This window comes from Sinocyclocheilus grahami, unplaced genomic scaffold (genome assembly GCF_001515645.1).
Source record: "Sinocyclocheilus grahami isolate Dianchi unplaced genomic scaffold, SAMN03320097.WGS_v1.1 scaffold257.1, whole genome shotgun sequence".
In the NCBI taxonomy this organism is placed as follows: domain Eukaryota; kingdom Metazoa; phylum Chordata; class Actinopteri; order Cypriniformes; family Cyprinidae; genus Sinocyclocheilus; species Sinocyclocheilus grahami.
In genome coordinates, this window is record NW_015505436.1 from 1,970,385 (window position 1) to 1,991,107 (window position 20,723).

General features: G+C 39.6%; 2 protein-coding genes across 2 annotated transcripts in view; both read right to left on the minus strand.

Annotated features, from left to right (window-relative positions):
• Positions 1-9,421: 9,421 nt before the first annotated feature.
• Positions 9,422-13,173, minus strand: LOC107598849 (OTU domain-containing protein 7A-like). Its single transcript, XM_016290291.1, has one exon. The coding sequence runs from the start codon at positions 13,107-13,109 to the stop codon at positions 11,661-11,663; it is 1,449 nt and encodes a 482-aa protein (XP_016145777.1). The 5' UTR covers positions 13,110-13,173; the 3' UTR covers positions 9,422-11,660.
• Positions 13,174-13,429: 256 nt separating this feature from the next.
• LOC107598848 (OTU domain-containing protein 7A-like) overlaps positions 13,430-20,723 on the minus strand; it is an 84,940-nt gene continuing 77,646 nt past the window's right edge. Inside the window, exons 11-13 of the mRNA XM_016290290.1 lie at positions 16,802-16,916; positions 15,962-16,046; positions 13,430-15,683 (exon numbers count right to left, since the gene is read on the minus strand). Coding sequence (XP_016145776.1) covers positions 14,166-15,683; positions 15,962-16,046; positions 16,802-16,916 — 1,718 coding nt within the window. The 3' untranslated portion in view covers positions 13,430-14,165. The remainder of the gene's footprint in view (positions 15,684-15,961; positions 16,047-16,801; positions 16,917-20,723) is intronic.

Consider the following 20,723-nt stretch of genomic DNA (forward strand, 5'->3'; position numbering starts at 1 on the left):
AGTGACTACATGACGCTGGGTTTCTATTTCCCAGCACCTCTGTACTTGTACAATAGCTCTTCTCTAGCAATGGCCAGTTCTGTTCTCCATAACCTCATTCAAAACAACTGCCGCATAATGAAACTCTTTTTTTTTTTTTGCAATAAACCAAATCACTACAGTGAAGTATTACAGTTGTACAGTTCCTTGAATTATTCAGATTATATTATTGTTGCTGGTCTATGGTTGCTCTGCTGTACCTTTTTATGACCTTTTATTTTTTACATGTTAGACAATATTGTGACTATGTCCTATGCAAATATGAGAATTAACAAGAATTTGTCAAATAATGTATGTTGTCTTAACTTGTATGCATGAAATAGTGAAGTTTACATTTGAGAATAAATTCATAAATAAGAAGCAATGCTCTGGCTGTGTCATTTGTTTGTTTGTTTAACAAATATAATTTCCAGGTTTTAATTCTGCACAATATACAAATGTTAATATTAATATATAATATAAAATATTCATTTGAAGTGTAAGCATAGGTGTGAACAGCTATTTAAAATGTTTAAAGAAATAAAAGGTTTCATTTTTTTATTTTACATATTTTGAAAAATATTCTTGAAAATATTTTGATTCATATTCAGTTAAATTAATTTGAAATAATTGATTTTGCTATGCTATTTGTATATTATTGATTATTTAAAATATAAATTACATTTTTTAAATATAAAACCTTTGATTTAGTATAATTTATCAGCTTTTCTGGTGGTTATTGTTCATATTATTTTGAATAAATTATTGTAATTATTTAATTACTATTTTTATTTTTATTAATTATATCATTAATTACTCTAATGATGATATTATTATTATTTAAAATAATTTAGTGATACACATGCATTAAATTAAATGTATGATTAAATTAATACATGTATTATTTTAAAAAAGATTAAATTTTTTATTTACTTTAAATTAGTTTATGTGTTTATAATCTAAATAAACTATAATCTATTTTTATTTACCTAACAATCAATGAATTTAAATAAATTATTTGACATTATTTAAAATAAATTATTTTAATTATTATTATATTATCCTCCTGGACAGGATGTCCAACTAGATTTACACTGTCAATTATAAATCTTTTTTCTTTTTTTTCTTTTTTTTAAGTAAAAGTTGTCAAAGTTGTCAAAGAATTATTCTCATCAGGCTACAAAAATCCAGCAAACTATAAAGACTTGCTCATTTCAATGCTCAGTAACTTCATTACAGACTCTTGAGACTGTACTCCTTAAAGATATCCATGACATACACAGTATTTGGCAGCCCTGAGTGCACTGCAGTCCCTGGCTCTGAATAGCAACATTTTGGCACGCAGAGTACAATTCTAGGCAGACTTTGCATCACAAATTCACCCAAACCCTTTAGCTCGCAGCCAATAGCTGCACTTGTTGCTCAGCAGGATGCCAATAAGAAGCAAGAACAGAGAGACGCCTGTTGAGTGGAATAATGCGCTCAAATACGTCCGTCTGCAGGAAGTACACCTTGTTCTTGGCATTAGTGCACTCATGCAAATATTTACTGTAAGTGATGCAGGGACATGTCAACAGAGACCACAAAACAGGTGGCATCTGTGTCTTCTGTCTAGTCATTTGCAACACTGAACAAGGCCCGTGTTGAATAGAGGGTCAAGATGGTGAGATATCAAAGGAGCAATGTGGCTGGCACATGTGCGTCGCGTCATACGCCATGTGTGTAAAGTGATATATTTCACACAGAAAAGACTGTTTTGAAAATCTGGACCACTGCAATATCAAATAAGGGCCGATCCAAAACTAAAGAATGAGTGGCCCACATTTTGTCCCACTCAGTTATGCAATGAAAAATTCACAACCACCCACTAACTGGCCTGTATTTCTCTGGTCATTCTCATTTTCAGGCCTGTTGAGAAGAATGAAAATGCTAAAAATATGCTGAGAGAGAGCTGGTGTGTTCCTCACTTCGTCTGCTCACCTCCTGTCGCTCTGTCTGTCCATGATAAACGTTTTTCTCTCTTTCTGTATCAGATACATGCACTCAGTTTCAGATTCCTCTGCTTTTATGTCCCATGGTATTTGTATAAACACTAACAGATTACAGCTTTTTATGAATGTATTTATTATTATTTTTGTTTTTGTACGGCCACATTAAAATTTGAAATCTTAAAATGGTGAAAATCTAGATAAAGAGAGAAATAATAATCATAAACCATGTCAGTATTTATAGTGTGAAAATGATTTATATCGATTGTTACACAATTTACAAAACCCAACAACTTTGCGATTCTTCCCCTAAAATATATATATATATTTTTTTATATAGGTTTATGTATTTGGTCAAAACAGAGACAGCCATTTCCAGAGCATGCTTGATCTAAGAAAAAAAAAAAGGTAAATCAAAGGGGAAAGTCCTTTCAGCGGTGGAGCAACTAATTACTAATTTATATTTATTCATATTATTTAACATTCGTACATTTTTAAGAAGAAAAAATATATTATGGCTAACTACTTAAAGCAACTGTATGCAGTTTTGTGCATTTTTGAAACTGTAGCGCCCCCTACAGTTAAGTATGTGGAATTCACGGTCGTAAATATACAACTCTCATAATTATAATGGATCGTTGTGCACGTGCACGATGCTGCCGTAAAGCAATCCGCCATTTTCTAGGAATTTCGTACTGGCACACTAAACTTACAAAACTCCCAAAACAGACGTTTGAAGGGGACTGTGAGAAGGAAACAGAAACCATTTGCTTTATTAGAAGTCAGTGTAGGCCTACCATCAGAAGATTTTGAAACGGAGATTTCAAGGTAAAAAATAAATAAATAAAAAATCATACATACAGTTGCTTCTTTTCAAGACATTAAATCAATGAATTTGACCCTTTTCCATTATGATAGGAGTAGTTATATCACCCTGACATTTCTGACAGCAACAAACAGAAACATGAATATTAATACTGAAGTCAATAACATGCTTATCACAGAAATGGTGTATTCAGGTGAATGTATGTATGAATTATTTTTTATGTATTTTTTTAATAAATTAATAGATCCGGATGCAAGTTTTGCACCACTTGTACCTTGAATGTCCTGGGTCCAGCAGTCAAATTAGACAGAAAGACCGACGGAGAGAGACAGAGAGACAGGAAGACACATCATTCATTTCTCTCCCCCTCAGTGAGTGATCATACTGCAGTGGGAGCCAGTGAGTAAGAAAGACAGACCATGTGAGCCCAGAGAACGAACTGTTCCTCTGCTGAATGTGTGTGTGTGTGTGTGTGTGTGTGTGTGTGTGTGTGTGTGTGTGTGTGTGTACAGTCAGTGACTGCTGGTGGGTGGAGGGGTAAGGGGAAAGATTAAAAAGAGAGAGAGAATATCATATTTTCTTTTCCTCGCTCTCTTTCTCTATCTGCTTTTGGTTTTCACCAGCTGGGATGCTAAATGGCAGCCTGCGGTCAATTGATGTGAGGCCGGCAATCATTTGACAGACATTTAATTCAGTTTTGTGGCACAGCGGCTTTAGACCATCAATGCTACTGAGTTTAAAACAGAAACGGGGCATATAAACTGCAAATATAAAAGAAAAGAAGGTGTGTGTGGGAGACAGAGAGAGGCAGTGAGATAAGAGTGGGTGAAGCCGTGTGGTTGAGCTGGGTGATCAGGACTCGAGCTTCACGAGCTCAGACTGTGAGTGGGCGTCTCTGTGGGTGCCGTCGTGATGTGAATCGCCTCTGTCCCTCACGTACTCCACCATGGCAAGGGGGCGGCACCGGGTGGCACTGGCGCAAACTCAATGCCCATCCAGGAAACGATACTGCTAATGTGGGTCTGATCCTGATCCCATTCTTACCCACTTTTACCCCCTTCCTATCTGGTTTAAGAAATCTAAAATGATGTAATGCAAGCAAGACTGGCATAAATTTGCATAGCAAATTAGCTTACTCTAGATAATTCAGCCTATTAAAGGTCACTCACCCTCAGGCCATCCAATATGTAGATGAGTTTGTTTCTCCACTGGAACAGATTTGGAGGAAAGACATTACAAGACATTAATTGATGGGCTGGAGTTGTGGGGATTACTTGTGGATTATTTTGATGTTTTTATCATCTGTTTGGACTCTCATTCTGACGGCACCCATTCACTGCAGACTGTGCAGATGATCTATTGGTGAGCAAGTGATGTAATGCTAAATTTCTCCAAATCTGTTGCAATGAATAAACAAACTCATTTACATTTTGGATGGCCTGAGAATTTTTTTTAGCAAATTTTCATTTTTGGGTGAACTATTTCTTTAAGCAGGAAATTCTTTTATATTATGATGATATCTGATGATTGTCTGTTCTGCAGACAACAAAATCAACAACAAAATTGCCAAAACCTTTTTATACTACATCCAGATGCAGGTAAGTACTAAATATTTCTATTTCATAACACTGAAATAAAGGAGAATATACAGTTGTGCTCTGAGAATTTGGAAACTTAAAAAAACAAACAAACAGTCAAGACACATGAAAAAATCATCAGTTTATAATCTACATTACTGTGTTGTTATTGATAATTGAAATAAAGCTTATATATATATATATATACAATATATATAAACTTACCAAGTTAAAGTACTTACTAAGTGGAATTAAAACTTAAATAAAAATAAATGATAGCTAAATGAAGCTAATTAGAAATATAAAAAAAATCACAAAAGCACATACAAATATTAATGAAATTATTAAAATAAAGATGGAATACAAAAATACAAGCTAATTTATAATATTAATAAATAGTACAGTATATAATCAATATTAAAATAACACTGGTGGATTAGACTTTATGCCTAATTACATGCAAGTAACCCTAAGCCAAACCCTAATCCTAACCATATAGTAAGTAAAGGTAGCTAATTAATATTACTCAGTACTTAAATGGATTATTAAACAGTAACAAGGACACCTTAAAATAAAGTGTAACCGTTAAGTAAATAAATAAATAAATAAATGCCTGGAGAATGAAAATTGTGTAAGATAAGACTTCTTTTCATAGAATATATCCTGAATTATTTTTTCTTGTTCCAACCAAATTGACCAAAAGGAACCATTATCATTCTATCAACAGAAAGCGTTGTCTCTTTGTAGGGGTGAGCTTAAGCCTTCTTGGATGAGAAACAGTGAGCAGTGAACATCTTTCTCTGGGGACACATAGATCACAGACACACCTCAACTAGCATCTATAATCTGAACAGGCCCGTGTACCGTATATAAGCCGACTGAACAGGTTTAAGGGAGCACAAAGTTCCTGAAACCAAATAACACTTCAAACTTCTGGATCAAAGCAGACTTCGATGCAAAGTTCTTTCATTTAAGGTGCTGTAAATTATTTTTCATTGCCTTAAAATTCATTGCCTACTGGAAGTTAGCAAGGCGGACAAAACCTGACGCACGCTGTCCTTCTACGATTGTTGTACAAACTCAAAAAGCTCAACTACCTATAGCTAAAATGGTACCATTTTGGTAAGGATTTACCATTTCCGAGCAAGAAAGTCTCAAGTAAATTTCTCTGTTTAAATCTTTCATCTTTTGTCTAGTAGTACTAGTCTTTGGTCTATTTAAAATGGCCTTGACTGATTTGAATATTTTGTCTATTAAAACTGCAGCTTTGTTGAAGATCTAAAGCATCTCAAAAAGCATTGATAAAACAGCAGTGATCCATTTTCCATGCTGTTACAGTCAGTCCTCTTGTTTTAATTTAAATGCTCAACGATCTTGGCAGAAAATAAGCATGCATATTTATTAGAAGCTTCATTTCCTCTTTTTGGTCTCATTATGTCAGAGCCAAAACAGACACCGCTGTTACCAACATGAAAGTAAAGATGATAATTAGCGTTTCTGATAAGGGCTTTTGTTGGAAAATTGCTTCCATACAAGTGGCAACACAGATCACAGGGTGTGTCTCCATCTTGGGGCTCCTCCGGTCTCTGCCAAAAGAGCAAAGCTGTTGATGGTTTCAATTGCAACCATAAATCTGGCAGACACACAAAAAAGAAAAGACAGTTCTTGTTCTCTTTCTTTGCAGTGTCTCACTGTCTCTTTCAGAAAAAGGACCCTCCCACCAGTGAGTATTTTGGTTGTTTCCTTTCTTTGCTCAAATACAGTACATCGCCTCCACAGGGTGGGCTGGTTCACTGTACAAAGACAAAGAGTGATGTTCTCCTTCACTCTTTCTAACATTTTATGTTTGATTGGCTACACAGACAACTAGTGTGCAAAATAGGACGTGAAAAGGATAAAGAAAGATACTTATAAAAATGCTATGGCATCATCTAACAGGGATAATGGGGTCATGTCGACCTGCTAACCCTTGTACTACAAGAAAAGAAAAACAACAACAAGAAATTGCTTGGGAACATGGTTAGAACAAAAATGCAGGTCTGCATGGAAGAGATACTTTACATTTTAGCATGTTAACTGGGCTAATGTAGCTATGCTAACCTGATAAACCTTGGTCCCTTGCTGTAAACAGCCTACAGAAACAAAAAATGTCAAGAAAATGCTTGGGAAAATGGTTAGGACTTTAAAAAAACAGGTTTACATGGAATATATATTTTAGCTTTTAGTACACTAACTGGACTAATGTAGCTATGCTAACATGGTAAACCATGACCCCTTGCTGTAAACAGCCAACAGAAACAAAAAATGTCAAGAAAATGCTTGTGAAAATGGTTAGAACTAAAAAAAAAACTTAAAAAAATACAGGTTTACATGGAATAGATAAGCTATGCTAACATATTAAACCATGATCCCTTGCTGTAAATATTCAACCAAAACAAACAAAAAAACAATAAAATGCTAGTGAAAATGCTTAGGACAAAATACAGATTTACATAGAAAAGCCTGGAAACATGGCCCACTGTCATTTTAACACCTGTTTAGGACATTTTGTTAGACATTATATACCTGTTGTTTTTATTGATTATTAGTATTTCTTAAAAGCAAGCTATTCAAGGCTGCATGTTACGTGAAATTACCACAGGCAAGCATATTATACTCTGCTTCACATAATGCCTGAGAACCCACGGTAAAGAATGGCGTAATGCTTTAATAGCGTGAAATTTGTTTGTGGTATCAACAGTTGGTAGAGTCAAGACTGTACGTGTGGACTGCATACAATGGTACACTATCACTGTCTTGTGCTGTTATGTACTGTAAGGCACAATAAAGAATTGGCTGCAATGTCACAAGACCTCTAGTCCTAGAAACACATGACAGCATGCCATGCCCCAGCTGAGCACAGTGCAGTTTCTCCTTCTTCCTCTCCACCAATGCAGGAAAGACATGGATCACAAATATCATGCAGCAAAGAACTGCGTGACCTTATACTGTCTCTCTCTCCCGTTTTATTTTTCTTCTCACATTTTTCGCATTCTTTTGAGAAACTGTAAGCCACCAAACAGAAAGTCGGATTATTGATGAGAGACTTCTGAGAAAAAAAATGTGGGCAGGGTGGTGTTTTGAAGAGAGCTGTGCACAAACGCAAACTAGGTCATGGGAGAGCTGTACAGGGGCCGTTCTGCTGATTGATAGATGGCAGTGTGTCTTTGCATCTCCGTGCGTGCTGCTTTGAACGGAGATGAGTTCACGTGCCTTCTTGAAAAGAAAAACATCTTTCCCCTTCTACTTACCCCTTGAGAGGTCAGCGCCCTACACGTATGTCAGTAGTATTTTGGTTTTCATGTTCAGAACATAGTACTAGAAAAGGGCTCAGATGTTTCTCCAGAGAAAAAGATCCAAGTAATTTCACACACATGTCTTTGCGAGTTTCAGAAGAGATAAAATCTCACATTATGCTTGGATTTGCCAAGTTTCCAATCAAGCGCCTTCAATCAAACATCAGAGATTTGAATGAGCTCAAATACCTCTCAAATAAAATGTTTGCATGCATGTTTTTTATGTACAAATACGGTACAAGTTCCAACAAATGATAATCAAACAGAAGCAGTGCTACACTATTATATGACTTGGTGAATTCTGACAGCAATCCCATGAATTGTCATGATTGTCATGAAAGGCAAACATTAAAATCACTGAACAAAAGAATCAAAAGGTTAAGTTTTCAAGTTTTCATCTCCAACAAATGACAGACCAGAAGTTTTCCATTCACAATGGAAGTACGTGGAGTTTCGATCATATGCATAAGTGTGCATTTCAGATCTGCTTTAGACTTTGGATGTGTTGAAATGTTACTTTTTGTGGCTAGACCATATAAGGCCACCAGACCAGCTGTGATTCTAATCCAAACTTCTGTGCAATTAGGGGTGAAATGAGACAATCATAAGTGAATTTTGGAGATGCGGCTTTAGGGTGTATGATAGCAGTCCGTGTTGGTGTTGTATATTAGTGCTTCTGTATGATTATAAGGTAAAATAAGGGCACAGAATCACACTGTTGAGACTTCCATATGCCTGGCCACCCTAAGACCACCATGCCTAAATAAATCATAAATTAGATCACTATTTTTACTACATTTAAATAAGTATACTACTTAATACTGTTAAGAAGCCCCACCTACCCCAGTCTCTTTGAAATCCACTGATAAAACTATGGTGAACAGGTTGCTAAGTCATTTTACATCTTTATGACAGCTGGAACATGGTTCAATTCTTGGGAAAGTGCCCTGGTTTCTGCATCAGCAGAATTATATCTTCCATACCATGTGCCCTCAGTAAAATGTGTGGGTGTGTCTGTGATCGTTTGGCAAAAACAGTATCCTGTTTCACGCCAGTCGTAAAAAAACATCTCACACATGATGCAAATGACTTTTGTCCATAACAGATAAGCCACTGTCGTGTTTTGCAATTCAAGATATTTCGCAGTCTCAAAGGGAGAGGGGCTTAAAATATGCATGACTAAAATTTTAAGGGTGACCCAAATCATAAGAGTTATTTACCTCCCGTTCTTTAAAGTGACCTGATTTGCGTTTTAAGTTTCTGGCCTCTAAAATCTTTTGTATATAGTATGCGAAGACTGTCCGCCTTAAGTGAACATGCAACAATGAGAGTTCATTGTCAGGGCGAGACTTTTCTGGCAGCTGTTTGGTGCTGTTTCATGCTAATGCCATGGTCCACCACTGACAGCAACTACTGCAGGGATATAAAAGCCGGACACCGCTAGACGTGCAGTTTTATACTAGATTCTATTCCAGTTTTGCGGACTCAATCATATGAGAAGTCAGTTGTATACTGTAGACTGAAACAGCAGCCGAGGGCGCTGCTCAAATTACAGAACGTTGAGGAAAAACACACACGCAGACACGCAAGTATGCTAGCACACAGGCACACACCTTTCTTCCACAGGAACAATTAAAAGAACCACACAGACACCGTATTTAACAATAAACTAATCTTATTTTGTCTCTTTTTCTCCTGCTATTTACATTGGTACCTAATGTGCAAATTAATAATTTAAAGTAGTGTAAAACTCTCAAATGAATACAAAATCATATTTTACAATTCTAAGACGGTGAGAGTCCATGAGCTTGTCGAATATAAAGGAGGGAGAGGAAAAGCAAGAAGATGGGAAGCGAAAGACACACATGATTGTGGAGGTGTAGAAACGTGGGAAGAGAACGAAGCAGTGGACCTCCTTGGCCAGGAAAGACAAAACACTTACAGAGACACGAAGTTGGTTACCTGGACACCGCCACACAACAAAACACAACAAGTGCTGCTGTTATGGAAATCTTGTCTATGAAGTAGAAAAGCACTTAGTTGGGCCTTTGCTTAGCAGAGGCACACAAAGTGGCTAACATGCTAGTCATGCTAGTTGACTTGATTGGCGCAGTTATCTGTAACATCCTGATTTTCTAGCACACAATGAGAACTAGCACTTCGAGCATGTATGTTTGTTAGCCAGTTAGTAGCTTAGCATGTTGACTGTGATGGTTTTTGCACTGCTGTGATCAATATCGGCTTAATGTCATTTTACATTTAGAAATTTGGTCTGGAGAACATGTCCTAACCAGTCGTGATACAATCTGACAAAGAATAAATTAATCAGAGATTTTGTCCAAACTAAATATGACCATGTCAAGCAACACATGAAAATTTTGTCTATCACTTGGTTTCACTGGGTTGCTTCACCCACAGTGCAATCTCATAGGTCTATTTAACATAAAACATATTCTGATCTGATTGGCTGTGAATTTGTTGTCACCAAATTTTCGTTTTCAATGTACACATGAAAATTTCAGCTACTAACATTCCACATTGCACCTAGTTTGGACATTTTACACTGCTATGTAATCTATGAGAGTCAAAAACCTAAAATGCTTTCAAGAGGTAGATTTGTACCTTTAAATATCCAATTTTACATTTATAGATTTAGATGTATATTATAATCACAATTGTGTGGTTAAGACTTATATTCCTGAGGACAAATGAAATGGAGGTGAAGGACCATTTTGGCACATGAGAGGCTAGCATGGCAGTGTTAGCATGAGTGCTACGGAATGTTGATGAGCAGTTGCCAATTGCTTGTAGCCAAGCTGTGCCATCAGTGAAGGTATAAAACAGTTGACACATACACCGTTTCATAAGCTTTCCACCTTTAGTCCACTGCTGAAGCATATAAGGGTTTGCATTTCATATATATCTTCAGGTAAGGTGGTTCTTGTAATTTAGCATTCGCTAGCATGACTATGTTATATTGCAAATACAGAAAGCAATGAATGGAAGTCAAATGCTTACTGTGTCGGATGTCAAGTTCAAGTAGCACACAATAGTGAGGTTTCATTTGATATCATGATGGAATGCAAACCCTCCTATGTAGAGGCTTTATGTTACAATATACTGCAGCGTTGTGTGTGTGTGTGTATATATATATATATATATATATATACACCACAAGATCAATCCAAAAGCACACTCTGATATGCCACATATTAAATATTTTCCCCGATAATAATCCCTGTACAGCAGACCTATTATAATCTTATCTATATCCCGTAGAATCATATGGGGAAAAGTAGAATATGGCTGACGTCATGAATGCATAGATAAAAGGGGGAGGGGTGACAGTTGTTACCAAACTTATTGCTTTCAAAAAAAGTCAGAGTGCTGAACAGTGCAGCTCCCTCCCTTTGTAATTATTTGCAATGCACAGCAAATCAATGTTATTTAATATTAAGATTCCAAAGAGCTATGCTGTGAAGTATTGCATAATAATGATCTCTAAACAGAGTTTTCACTTCCATGATTTGGGAAGCTCCATTAGAGAGTGACATATGCTTTTACATCTCTTTCTGCAGGTACAAGGAGTTTTACAATACAGACTGAGCAAAATGCACAGACGAGAGCTTTTACTCTAGAACAAGTAAAAGATTGAATTAAATCGGACATAGGACAAACAATAACACAATCTCTGGCCAAAGCTGTAAACTGATTCTGGTTGCACTTCCTGTCATTGTAAAGCAGTGTTTGTTCGCTAATGAGAGTAAAGTAACAAGAATACAAGGAGGCCTTAAATATAGTAGGAAAATGTTATGCTAGTTCTTTGTATCGCTTGCAAAGTGCAAAAAGGTGGTGGTGTTGCTGTTCTTTTCCACACACATTGGGGGTGTTTATATATGTGTGCGCATTTTCAGGGCTATCCAGGTCGGTGCACTTTCACCTCTCGTTCCCTGCGTTTCAGCTCCTCTCTATAACAGCATGAGCAAAAGTTCTCTGTCTCGGGTCGGCCATAGAAGGTGCAGTTCTCCCTCCTGCAACGTTTTTGCTGAAAACAGTACATTGGGAAAACATCACTCTGCCCTTTGGTTTTGTCCTGCCCCAGCCAGGCATGGGGTGCCGGGTCCTCATCGGCAAACTCCAGACAGTCCCGGATGTCGCCAGTGTTGAAGCCGTTGGTATAAGTGTGGGACTTATGTTCCCCAGGCATGTTGTATGGGAGGGTGTCTACGGCATTTATCGTATGGATACCAGACATGCGGGCTGGGCTGTAGCTCTGAGAGGACAGTGAGCGGTTTTGCTGGGGGTAGGTAGCACAAGTTTTAAGAGTGCCGACCATTGGCTTGTAAGACTCATCTTTGTAGCTGGATGACTGCACATTGACATCCCTCAGATGGATGACACTGTGCCTCTGGATAGGTGGTGTATGGCTATAGTGAGCTGAAACAGGGACTGGTCCAGGTCTCTTAGCACCGTTACTAGGGGAGGAGAAAGGGACAGGGGACATGGAGGATCCTGGGATGGAAGCTGGGATGGGTATTGGGATAGGGGAAGCAGCAAGCTTTGGGCTTCCCCTTTCTTGGATCTTCACAGCCTGGGAAGGATTATGGCTAGGTTGCAACACCGGTGAGCAACTCTCAGGTGGAGAGCTATCTGAACGCTCCCTTTGGAAAACACTCTCCTGTTCAGGCTTCTTTAGTGCCAGCCCATTGGTCTGAGGCTTCTTCTCAGCCTCAGCCTTTCTCTTCTGTTCCTGTTCAGCACTGAAGCGTTCTTGGGCACTGCTTAGGTAGAAGCTGATCATCTCTTCATGGAACTGGTGTCGGTGGCTGGTGAGCAGCAACCCAGCGAAGATGAATTTGCGCTCGCCCTGCATGGCTGCCCGAAGTATGTTCAGGCTGAGTTTAACATCTGTGCTGTACTTCCAATTGTCCAGTGTCCGATCACCCGAGTTTTTGCCTGATCCTGGCGGTCTCTCAACAGGTGAGCTACCAGAAGCACGGTCTGTAGGAGAGGGACTGGTTGTCTTTTCTGAGGATGATGTGCTGGCCGACTGGCCTGACTCCTCTTTGCTCCCTTTTCGTGTTTTTGAGTCCTTTTTCTTGGATTTCTGCTCTCCGTTCTCTACCGTTCGACCATTTGTTGAAGTAGACTTGCTGATCTTGCCATGAACAAGTCCTCCAAGGCCACCCATATTCTTCTTAAGTTTGATACCCAGAGTCTTGCTGAAGCTGCCCAGTTTGTTGGCCACTGAGTCTGCCCTTGTTTTGTCTTTGTCCTTTCGCTGCTTGTCCTTGTCCTTCTCCTTACTCGACTTGCCGTTATTGATGTTGGAGTTACTGCAAACAGACTCCCGGTCCGAGTCCATGGATTCTGCCAGAGACTGTACATCCTCACCTGCAGAGGCAGTGGGCGACTCGGGCTGAGCCAAGGGAGCCTGTAATACATAGATTAGCCATGAGGACTCAAAACTGTAGTCACCTTAATCTAATACTGTTCTCAAAAAAAAAAATGGGGAAACAACCGTGCTCCTGGAGGGCTACCATCCTGCAGAGTTTAGTGCCAACCTTAATTAAACAAACCTAAACCAGCTAATTAAGGTCTTCAGGATTACTTGAAAACATAGCCAGGTGTGTTGAAACAGAGCTGGAAATGAATATATATATATATATATATACACCACAAGATCAATCCAAAAGCACACTCTGATATGCCACATATTAAATATTTTCCCCGATAATAATCCCTGTACAGCAGACCTATTATAATCTTATCTATATCCCGTAGAATCATATGGGGAAAAGTAGAATATGGCTGACGTCATGAATGCATAGATAAAAGGGGGAGGGGTGACAGTTGTTACCAAACTTATTGCTTTCAAAAAAAGTCAGAGTGCTGAACAGTGCAGCTCCCTCCCTTTGTAATTATTTGCAATGCACAGCAAATCAATGTTATTTAATATTAAGATTCCAAAGAGCTATGCTGTGAAGTATTGCATAATAATGATCTCTAAACAGAGTTTTCACTTCCATGATTTGGGAAGCTCCATTAGAGAGTGACATATGCTTTTACATCTCTTTCTGCAGGTACAAGGAGTTTTACAATACAGACTGAGCAAAATGCACAGACGAGAGCTTTTACTCTAGAACAAGTAAAAGATTGAATTAAATCGGACATAGGACAAACAATAACACAATCTCTGGCCAAAGCTGTAAACTGATTCTGGTTGCACTTCCTGTCATTGTAAAGCAGTGTTTGTTCGCTAATGAGAGTAAAGTAACAAGAATACAAGGAGGCCTTAAATATAGTAGGAAAATGTTATGCTAGTTCTTTGTATCGCTTGCAAAGTGCAAAAAGGTGGTGGTGTTGCTGTTCTTTTCCACACACATTGGGGGTGTTTATATATGTGTGCGCATTTTCAGGGCTATCCAGGTCGGTGCACTTTCACCTCTCGTTCCCTGCGTTTCAGCTCCTCTCTATAACAGCATGAGCAAAAGTTCTCTGTCTCGGGTCGGCCATAGAAGGTGCAGTTCTCCCTCCTGCAACGTTTTTGCTGAAAACAGTACATTGGGAAAACATCACTCTGCCCTTTGGTTTTGTCCTGCCCCAGCCAGGCATGGGGTGCCGGGTCCTCATCGGCAAACTCCAGACAGTCCCGGATGTCGCCAGTGTTGAAGCCGTTGGTATAAGTGTGGGACTTATGTTCCCCAGGCATGTTGTATGGGAGGGTGTCTACGGCATTTATCGTATGGATACCAGACATGCGGGCTGGGCTGTAGCTCTGAGAGGACAGTGAGCGGTTTTGCTGGGGGTAGGTAGCACAAGTTTTAAGAGTGCCGACCATTGGCTTGTAAGACTCATCTTTGTAGCTGGATGACTGCACATTGACATCCCTCAGATGGATGACACTGTGCCTCTGGATAGGTGGTGTATGGCTATAGTGAGCTGAAACAGGGACTGGTCCAGGTCTCTTAGCACCGTTACTAGGGGAGGAGAAAGGGACAGGGGACATGGAGGATCCTGGGATGGAAGCTGGGATGGGTATTGGGATAGGGGAAGCAGCAAGCTTTGGGCTTCCCCTTTCTTGGATCTTCACAGCCTGGGAAGGATTATGGCTAGGTTGCAACACCGGTGAGCAACTCTCAGGTGGAGAGCTATCTGAACGCTCCCTTTGGAAAACACTCTCCTGTTCAGGCTTCTTTAGTGCCAGCCCATTGGTCTGAGGCTTCTTCTCAGCCTCAGCCTTTCTCTTCTGTTCCTGTTCAGCACTGAAGCGTTCTTGGGCACTGCTTAGGTAGAAGCTGATCATCTCTTCATGGAACTGGTGTCGGTGGCTGGTGAGCAGCAACCCAGCGAAGATGAATTTGCGCTCGCCCTGCATGGCTGCCCGAAGTATGTTGAGGCTGAGTTTGACATCTGTGCTGTACTTCCAGTTGTCCAGTGTCCGATCACCTGAGTTTTTGCCTGATCCCGGCGGTCTCTCAACAGGTGAGCTACCAGAAGCATGGTCTGTAGGAGAGGGACTGGTTGCCTTTTCTGAGGAGGATGTGCTGGCTGACTGGCCTGACTCCTCTTTGCTCCCTTTTCGTGTTTTCGAGTCCTTCTTCTTGGATTTCTGCTCTCCGTTCTCTACCGTTCGACCATTTGTTGAAGTAGACTTGCTGATCTTGCCATGAACAAGTCCTCCAAGGCCACCCATATTCTTCTTAAGTTTGATACCCAGAGTCTTGCTGAAGCTGCCCAGTTTGTTGGCCACTGAGTCTGCCCTTGTTTTGTCTTTGTCCTTTCGCTGCTTGTCCTTGTCCTTCTCCTTACTCGACTTGCCGTTATTGATGTTGGAGTTACTGCAAACAGACTCCCGGTCCGAGTCCATGGATTCTGCCAGAGACTGTACATCCTCACCTGCAGAGGCAGTGGGCGACTCGGGCTGAGCCAAGGGAGCCTGTAATAGATAGATCAGCCATTAGGACTCAAAACTGTAGTCACATTTAGCAGCAAGTACTGCTGTCAAAAACTTTAGAAAAGGGGTAACAACCATGTTCCTGGAGGGCTACCATCCTTAAATCAATTATACCTGAACCAGTTATTTAAGGTTTTCAGGATTACTTGAAAACATAGCAAGGTGTGTTGGAGCAGAGTTGGAACTTGTGTCTGCAAGAAGGTAGCCTTCAGGAGCAGGGTTTGCAACCCCTGTCAACCAATAAATGGACGACCACTTACCCTTGTTTCAGAAGGAATTCGAATCCATGTTACATTCATGTAGTTGTGCAGAAGGTTTAATTTAGCTTCCAGTGATAGAATAAGACTAGAGAGAGAGGAGAACATAGTCACACATCTCTTCTAAAACCTAATTTATAGCTCAAAAGGTTTATCAGCTCAAATGAGTCATTGAATATTCTTGTCATCTCTTACGTGCCAATGAGGGAATGGAAGAAATTACAAACCATTTGAGGCATGCATCTAGGAACTCAATCAGTGCATAAATCTAGTCACCAGAGAATGACAGCTTGTATTTATCAGTCCATTATGGAGCCAATGGACTGGGGGCCAAATGATTACAGTTACTTCAGCACAGATGTTTTTTTTGGTTTCTGTTCTTCCTTCTGTAAGTCATGGCTGGGGCGGTGCTGCCGCAATTTATTTATATGCTTTAATTGGCTGACCTCTGCAAAGTTACTCAGATTTTAAAACATCCTGTACAAGTAATTTTACCATAAGACTAAATGCAAGAATATGCAAGTGATAAAAGCCTGGAACATATACAGGCTTTAATGACCGAATGAGTCTTTAAGATGTGTCAATCAAGAGCCGATCAACCTCTGTGAGGATAATATGCCCTGGTGCCATGTGCTGGGACCTTCTGGACAGATTTAGTCTAACTTAATCCCTCATATGGTAGAGATAACATATAGATAGAGGCCTTCATTTGGCCTCAATTTACCTTTGTCTTAATTACCCCTCATTTAGGCTAGAACCTGCTCATAAGTTATTAAATTTCTCTAAGATTGCTGTAGGGGTGGATGGAGGATGGAGGATGAGAGAGAAAAAGAGGGGTCTTACTTTGCCAGCTTAGCATTGTCGTTGTCATCCCTCCCCCACTCCCAGTCCCTCCCAGGGTCCACCGCAAAGTGCAGCGCTAGCAGCTTGTGCTCAGAGTCGGTCAGTGGGATGACGGCTGGAAGGGAAGGACAAAAAGATGAGATGAAAGATTTTGATGTAAAATTCAAAACAAGGTTGCAACCAGTTTCCAAACAGATAGAAAGCAAACAGTGGACCTAGATTTTGACTGGATACTAGGACTAGGGAAGAGGTGTACTTGTTTAGATTACACTGCTTAGCTACTGTACTTTTAAAGGAATAGTTCACCCAAAAATTAAGGTTCTGTCATTATGTTTGATGTTACTTATCTGTGATAGATAGTCATCATATCTGATTTAGCAGGTGAAGTTTATCAGTGCATAATGGCCTAAATTTATGGACTGTTCTTCATACAAAGTGAATGATGTCAGATTTTTAATAAACTTTCAGGGTAAACTTTTCCCAAAAAAACTGCTACAGTGGTTTGTTTCTTTGAAAGAATCTTCAGTTACCCCTTCACTACAATATATGACAAAACTGCAAAAATGTAAGAGAAACAAAAATCATATTTCCATGATTCCATCACCCATTTGACATGAAAAAACATTTCAACTTTAATCAAGGGGTATGTTAACCGTAAGTTAACAGGCCTGGGTGCGGCACTGTTTCCTAAAAAGAAAATATCACAGCCTTCCATCCATTCCAACTACTTCCCTTTTTCCCCCTTTCCCGTCACTGTATTTGTCATTGTACCTGACTAGTCTTTTTAAACCACAGGCACCAGACAGAATGGAAGGGAAAAGAGAGAGTGAGTTGAAAGAAGAGAGATAAAGAGAGAGATTCAGTTCTCGTGACTGTTGGAAAATACAGCATGTTTGAACAGAGGACGTTCCAACCCCTTCTGTCAGAACCATACACTCACAAACACACACACACTGACAGAACAAACTGTCTCCTCTCCTCATGAACGGCCTCCCATTTGCCAGGTGACTGCTGGGTAGAACTCACGGTGTACCAATGATGAACATACTGCTTTTCGATGACTCATTTAAATGACACTATGCAGAGTAGGAGTGAGAGACATCGAGTCACAGTAATGAATAAATGTGTGTGTGAAAGAAAGAAAAGGTCAAGGAGAAAGTGTTTGTAGTAGGGCTGATAAAAAGTAGAAAAAAATCAAATCGTGATATGGATGTGAAAGATTATTATACCACAAAATTTACATTCAAAATTTATGTTCAAGATACACATTTTTAACAGATGCAAGTTATTATACAAATCTACTAATATGACACAATCACAAAAAAAGGAGATTACACCAGATATATGGATTGAGGAACATTTTAAAACCTATTATTAAAAAATAGCAGTTCAAATCACAATATGACAAAATAATCACTTTTTTTAAATTATGCAACCCTAGTTTGTAGAGAAGTGTACCATCTAGCCATTTTCTACAGTAAGACATGAGCATGCTTGAAGCACACTTCCTCCCTGTTGAATTTTCAATCAACACACGACTTTGCCTCCCACCCACGTCTTTTAATTCACAATCCTGGCAACAAGAAGCGCCAAAAATGTCCAGCTGGTCTACTGAACATTCATACAATCCAAAATCTCAGTCCACCCTCTAAGAATTTCCAACTTTTACTCACTTCAAGCACATTTTGTCTTGAATATGTACCTTTCATTCACTTACTGTAAGTTTTCTCAAAAAACAAAAGGAATTATTATCCACCATGGAATTACAATCTCATATCATTACTGTATTATAGTACTGTTTTGTGAAGGTTTGGGGAGGATGACAAAAGAACACAATTGTCAATGGCCACTTTTTTGTATTCACTTCCTCCAATGGAGTTTGGTGAGTCAAACCAAAGAGGACAGAGATGAATCATCACATTGCAAACTTTGATTTGAAGAAAAGAAAAAAAAAAGAGGTACAAAAAGGCAAAGCGAAAGATTTAGCTGTAATCTTCATAAGCAGAACGCATTTACTGAAAACCAGGTTGTAACCACGTTCAAATCATATTAAAGCAAACAGATGGCTACATAAGACAAATTTAGGCTTGGTACTAATGCTGTTTTCACACCTGGCTCATTTGGCGCATATGTTTTGGAACCTGGCAAATTTTCTTTCTTAGTTTGATTGGTTTAGGCATATATGAACATGCCAATCGCACCAAAACAATCATGCGAAATCGTCTGGACAAGGTGGTCTTGACTTGGAACTATGGAGTGATTCTGACTTTTAAATTATGTAATTTACAATACTCCATTGCGTGAGAGGTCGCTGCTAAGCTGTTATGATGTGCTCCTTGCTGATTGGAGGATCAAAGTCTCTCCTCACGATTATGGGTAGTGTAGTTCTACAACAGGAATTTGGCAATTAAAGAAACATTTTTGGAGATAAAGCCAAGATAACACTGACTAAAAGAAGAATATATCATTGCTTCGCAATCTCAAATCTCATATACAACTATGTTTCTTTAAAAGGAAAGTTGTTCCAAGACCAACAAAAGATGTTGATCCAAAAAAACATCTAAGTTGCCAAAATCATTTACCCCAACCATGACATTCTTTTCACTGTTATTGAAACACATAAACTTCTGGCGCATTTGAGGCTATGAGGTTTCTTCCAGCATTTTGTGGGTCAAATTCTAGGGGAGTCACACCAGGAAAAGAAAGAGCATCCAAAGTCCAAACTGAAAGAAATGTAGGTGGGATTCCCAAAGCAGAGCACACACTGTTCAGAATAACACACAAAATCGTACACGTGGGCATGCATTCATACATAGACCTAACCAACAAGTACCCCATTGTGTTCCCCATCGCACACACAGATACAGTTTCCCACCAGAGCGGGGTCAGACGGTGAACACTGGAGCTATGTGGGGTTGTGTCCCGACTCCTACACTGCAGCTGTCCTCCCTTCTCTGGTCCGGCATACACACTCACACGCTTCAGCTCGCACTGATTTTACCATTTGGGCCGGTTCCAGGTCCAAACACCGCCACTGCCAGTTCTACCCTGAGGGACTGGAGCATAATGTATTTTGTATCGCTTCTGGCAGTCGTGTAGACCTGTCCTTGATTGACCCGCCTCAACCGCATATGTTCAAAACTGTGACGTCAAGGCCACTCTCTCTGAAGGAATGAGGGGCGTTGATTCCTCAAGTATCTGTTGGTATTCAGTACCCCTACATTGCTGTCTGTTGTTATAACCAAAACACTTTGACTGGATAAACAAGCGAGTGATAATGGACGAGTAATCATGAGATGACGAGACTGCAAATAAGGTCTTTCGCTGAGGTCTGCGGTGATAATACAAACAGAAGTTGTTGACAGACAACATTGCTCATGGAGTCTGACATGCTACATTACAAGCACATTACATGCAGAGTTTATTCCGTTGGCACGAGGGGGAGGTTGATGTATGCCGAGTGGGCCTGGCTGCATGACATAGCACCGCCTCAGTAAAGTTAGGCAATGAGCGGGAATATCTGTCATGTGAGGCATGTGTGATATAATCCTTTTGAGAGTGACTCCCAAAGCATTATTTCCCGAGATCGTTGAGGTTTTCTTGACTCTCCCCTTCTGGTGGGTGATATCAATCACTGCAGTTGCGCCCACTGAGGAAAACAATTAGTCCGCTTTAGTCACGCAAACCGTGCTTGTGCTTGATGAGGTGTGAATTCAGGGGTTTTTGTTCACAGTTGTGTATTTTACAGCCACCGTAACAATAATCACAAAGGCTAAACAAAGCTTCATCGTGAATCTCCGAAAAATGCGTTGGAATGTGATTGCCTACATATTTTCCAGAGCCACATAAAACACGCAATCTGTATATGGAAATATCCTTAGGCCTCCTGATGCTTAACACTGATTGCAATGTGTCTGGATGA

Coding starts and splice junctions, on each gene's coding strand:
- LOC107598849 (XM_016290291.1), bottom strand. CDS start 13,109: ATGGACTCGGACCGGGAGTCTGTTTGCAGTAACTCCAACATCAATAAC.